Below are 4,606 nucleotides of genomic sequence, written 5' to 3' on the forward strand. Positions count from 1 at the left end.
CCTTCCAGTCTCCCTTCTAGGCAATGCATTTCATCTGGTTGGGGAATGAGCTGACTCTCCCTTAAGGAGACCCCATTTCTAGCACTCTTGACTGTCTTTGTGGGGTGTGCTGCCAGGCTGCAGCCTGCCCTCCAGAAGACTGCAGCTCTCCCAGAGCGTATCTGTGATAGCTGAGAGTGCTTGTGCTGGTCGTGTGAGTCAGAGACCTCGTCACACGCTCTGAAGAGCTCTCCATAGCACTCTCTCCGAATGTGGGCTCAGATAACATTTGGCAGTCTTCATTTTGAAACTGAACTCCTCTGCTCTCACCTCAGTCCACTTTCTTTCTCAGAGTAACTCGTGAGTGTGATTGTCCTTTAGCTGGGAGAGGTGCAAGCACAGAGCAGTGAGGAGTGAGACTCACGGACAGACCAGATGCCCTGACGCAGTCACAGTGAGCCCCTTTTTCTTCTTCAGATGCACAAGTGCTCATACTGAGAGCAACTGACATGCCAGAGATTTCTACACCATCAAAGAATGCTCCCATGGTGTGATGGAGGCATCTAAAAACTAGAGAAATATATCATAAAACTATCCACTGCAGCCTATTTTCTGGAGAAAATGCATGTTAAAATGTTGAACAGCCTTTCCACAAAACAAGTGGATGTCATCTGCTGCAGGATGTGTGCATCAGACCTAGTCACTTCCCCCTCCCACTGCAGCGTCTGGAGAAAGAGTGCAGATGGTAAACCAGTGTGAGGACAGGGTTCATCTCCTTGGGACAGAAACATCTAGGAAGGATCAAGTCAGCCCCTGCCTTCACTTCACGGTTTCTCTACCTGGCCAGAGTGGGAGCTGGTGTGACTGGATCAGTACAGACACCTCTGTTCAAGCGGGCAAGGTTGGGGGGGATGAATCCCTCACAATGATCTTCTCTTTTGGCTGCAGCTGGCATGAGTGCTCTATTCATCTCTCAAAATGGTAAATAGAGAGTATTCCCACTGGCTCACTGGACCAAATCCCCTTCACTCTGTTCATGGTGCCCATCCCCAGGTATCTCCACCGAATACACAGGGCAGTTTGACACCTCCATTTACACGCCCTGGCAGAGCAGGAGTGACTGCCCTGGAGCCCATGGGCAGAGGCCCCTCCTCTACAGGACACACTCAGTCAGCCCAAACCAGAGGTCAGGAAAGGGAGCTGAGCGAAGGGAGAGGAGAGAGGCGATGCAGGGGGACTTGGAGGAGTGGAATGGGTTTTGCTCAGAGAAGTCTGTCCTAACTTGTCAATGTCATTTCTTCCTTTGACAGGGCCCCAGAGAGCAAATGTCCAACAGCAGCTCACTCAGCAAGTTCCTCCTCCTGGCATTTGCAGACATGCAGGAGCTGCAGCTCTTGCACTTCTCCCTCTTCCTGGGCATCTACCTGGCTGCCCTCCTGGGCAACGGTATCATCATCACAGCCGTAGTCTGTGACCACCACCTCCACACCCCCATGTACTTCTTCCTCCTCAACCTCTCCCTCCTCGACCTGGGCTCCATCACTGCCATTGTCCCCAAATCCATGGCCAATTCCCTGTGGGACACCAGGGCCATTTCCTACCCGGGATGCGCTGCCCAGATACTTTTATTTGTCTTTTTCATTTCAGCAGAGTATTCTCTCCTCACAGTCATGGCCTACGACCGCTACGTTGCCATCTGCAGACCCCTGCACTATGGGACCATCATGGGCAGCAGAGCTTGTGTCAAAATGGCAGCAGCTGCCTGGGCCAGTGGTTTTCTCAATGCTCTCCTGCACACTGCTAACACATTTTCAATACCGCTCTGCCAAGGCAACACAGTGGACCAGTTCTTCTGTGAGATTCCCCAGATCCTCAAGCTCTCCTGCTCAGACAACTACCTCAGGGAAGTTGGGTTTATTGTGGTTGGTGCCTGTTTAGGCTTTGGGTGTTTCATTTTCATCGTGCTGTCCTACGTGCAGATCTTCACTGCTGTGCTGAGGATGCCCTCTGAGCAGGGCCGGCACAAAGCCTTTTCCATGTGCCTCCCACACCTGGCCGTGGTCTCCCTGTTAATAAGCACCTCATTTTTTGCCTATCTGAAGCCCCACTCCCTCTCCTGCCCAGCTCTGGATCTGGTGGTGGCTGTTCTGTACTCGGTGGTGCCTCCAACAGTGAACCCCCTCATCTACAGCATGAGGAACAAGGAGCTCAAGGATGCCCTGAGGAAACTGATTCAATTGATACAAGTTCAGCAGCAATAAGCTGCCCATCCCTCTTCAGAAGTTATTTCTATTTAATCTCAGACAACTCTTGTACTTTGGGCATTCTTCCTGTGATGATGTTTGTGCAGAAGTGCTTGATTTCATCCCACTTCTCCAGAGGTGTTAACCCTGTCTTTCTGACCCAGAGGCCTTCTGTGAATATGTCTGTCACTATGTCAGAGCTGGCCTGTCTCTAATAAAAGGGGATTTCCTCAGTGCTGTGCTTGAAAGCTGATTTCTTCTTCCACAGCTGGAGCCAGTAATTCACTCAAGGACTTTCACCATGAAAAGACTGTTGCTTTTCCAGGGCTCTCCATGTGCTCAAAGTGATGAGCTCATGGGGTGCTGTGTTAGGGAAGGAGGGCTGCATTCAGCTCTGACTTGTGGGCGCCCAGTGCTCCTGGAGGTGCTGAATGGTCAAGCGGTGTCTGCCTGGGACTGTCTGCCCTATGACAGGACTGGTGACAGATGCCCACAGTGGGGACCCTGCAGGCAGAGGGAAGGCAGCCTGGAGAGTGGTTCATGTCACCTTCATTGAAAAAACATGTGCTGCATCTTGGGACACACCTGAACACAGCCTGAGCCATCTGAAATGCCCTGTGATTTCCCAGAGCATCATCCACAGCCACAGACCCCTTGGTAGAGGGTTGTCAGGTGCAATGATGCCCGTCCAGCTGGATCTGCTGCTCACCCCGACCACCATGGCCAGTGCACAGTCACCCCGTGGCCCTGGGGCACCACAACCCGCTCGCTCTGCAGAGCAGCACCGCCAGCTCGGGGCCCTGCGGGGAGCACAGGGGAGGCTCCAGGAGTGGCCAGGCAGGCCAGCACTGATGCCCTCCCTGGGGTGAGGACACACACCGGTGGGTTTGTGGGGCAGAGCCAGGTCTCGTGGAAGGGAAGCAAGACATGCTGGGTGCAGGGGAGTGGAGGCCATTTGCAGTGCTGGCTGCACAGCCCAGGTTTATGGGCGAGTCTTGCTGTGCAGCCAGCTCGTTCCTGCTGGGCTCAGTGCCTGTATGGAGGGGAAGAGCCAGGCCTAGGCAGCCTCTCTCCTGGCCCAGACCCCAGCAGGCCCTGGGGACGGCTGTGTGCTGACCCCTGCGTGGGACATGGCCAGGGCTGGGCAAGGTGGAGAAACTGTGGAGGCTGCCAAAGCAGGAGGGCTGTGGGGGGACGGGACACCGAAGGCTGTCGCAGGGCCTGTGCCAGGGAGATGTTGGCCTGGCCCATGAGCTCTTGTTCTTGCTCCAGCTGTTGCTGGAGCAGAGGCTGAGGGCCAAGAGGTCCCTCAGGCAAAGCTGTGCTCCTTGGGGAGCTGCCCTGAGCACCACAACAGGCAGAGCACGCTCCTTGTGTGTCCCCATCCTGCTGGGAGGGTGGCACGGGCACAACCCCTCGCTGCAGCCCCCACTGGCCCCTGCCCCTGCCGACCTGCCCCTGCCAACCTGCCACCACCCCCGTGCTGCCTCGTCCTCTGTCCCTCTTCTCCACACTGCAGGCACCAGTCATGCAGCAGGAGCTGGCACAGCCCCACAGCCGCTGCCCGGCCCCTGGCCCTCCCCTCCTGCCTGCCAAACATTACAGCCATCTTCAAGAAGGACAGGAAGGAGGATCTGGGGAGTGATGGGCTGGTCAGTGTCACCTCAGTCCCTGGGGAGCAAATCTTCCTGCAGCTGGTTCCAGCCACATGAAGGGGTCGGGAACAGCCAGCACGAAGTGACTGAGGGCAAATTGTGCCTGACCAATCTGGCTGCCTTCTGTGATGGGATGACTGGCTGTGTGGACAAGGGGAGTGCAGTGCCTGCTGTATACTTTGAATGTCGGAAGGCCTTTGACATGGTCCTCCATAACTTCTTTGTAGCCAAACTGGGGAGAGGTGGGATGGAGGAGCAAGCAATGGAGGGTGTGGGAAATGAGCTGGAGGTCGCCTGGCTCAAAGGGTGGAGAACAGCGGTACAAAGCCAAGGAGTCTTGAAAGACTTGGGGATTTGGCCAACAGAAACTTCATGGCATTGTACAAGGAGAAATGGCAGGTTGCTGTATCAGGGGGCAGAACAGCCTGTGCATCAGATTAGGCTGGGACTTGACCAGTAGAGGAGTGACCCTGAGGAGAAGGAGCTGGAGGGTGCAAGAGATGCCACATGAGCCAGTGCTGCGTGCTCACCATAAATCAGGCCAGCTGCATACGGGGCTCCATTAGGGAGTGAGCGGCCACCCAGACAAGGTGAATTATTATCCCCCTCGTCTCAGCACTGGTGTGGCCACATCTAGAATAGGGTGTCCCAGTGTGGGATGCCCTGTGCTGGAGGAATGGGGAGGAAATGGAGAGGGTGCAGAGGAGGTCTGCCAAGATGAGGTTAAGG

At 55.3% G+C, this 4,606-nt stretch overlaps 1 protein-coding gene across 1 annotated transcript; it reads left to right on the forward strand.

The window, feature by feature from the left end:
- Positions 1-1,304: 1,304 nt before the first annotated feature.
- Positions 1,305-2,240, forward strand: LOC135326211 (olfactory receptor 14A16-like). Its single transcript, XM_064504061.1, has one exon. It carries the CDS (start codon positions 1,305-1,307, stop codon positions 2,238-2,240), a length of 936 nt encoding a protein of 311 aa, XP_064360131.1.
- The last annotated feature ends 2,366 nt before the right edge of the window (positions 2,241-4,606 follow it).

The sequence above is a fragment of the Dromaius novaehollandiae genome, unplaced genomic scaffold (genome assembly GCF_036370855.1).
Source record: "Dromaius novaehollandiae isolate bDroNov1 unplaced genomic scaffold, bDroNov1.hap1 HAP1_SCAFFOLD_37, whole genome shotgun sequence".
NCBI lineage: Eukaryota > Metazoa > Chordata > Aves > Casuariiformes > Dromaiidae > Dromaius > Dromaius novaehollandiae.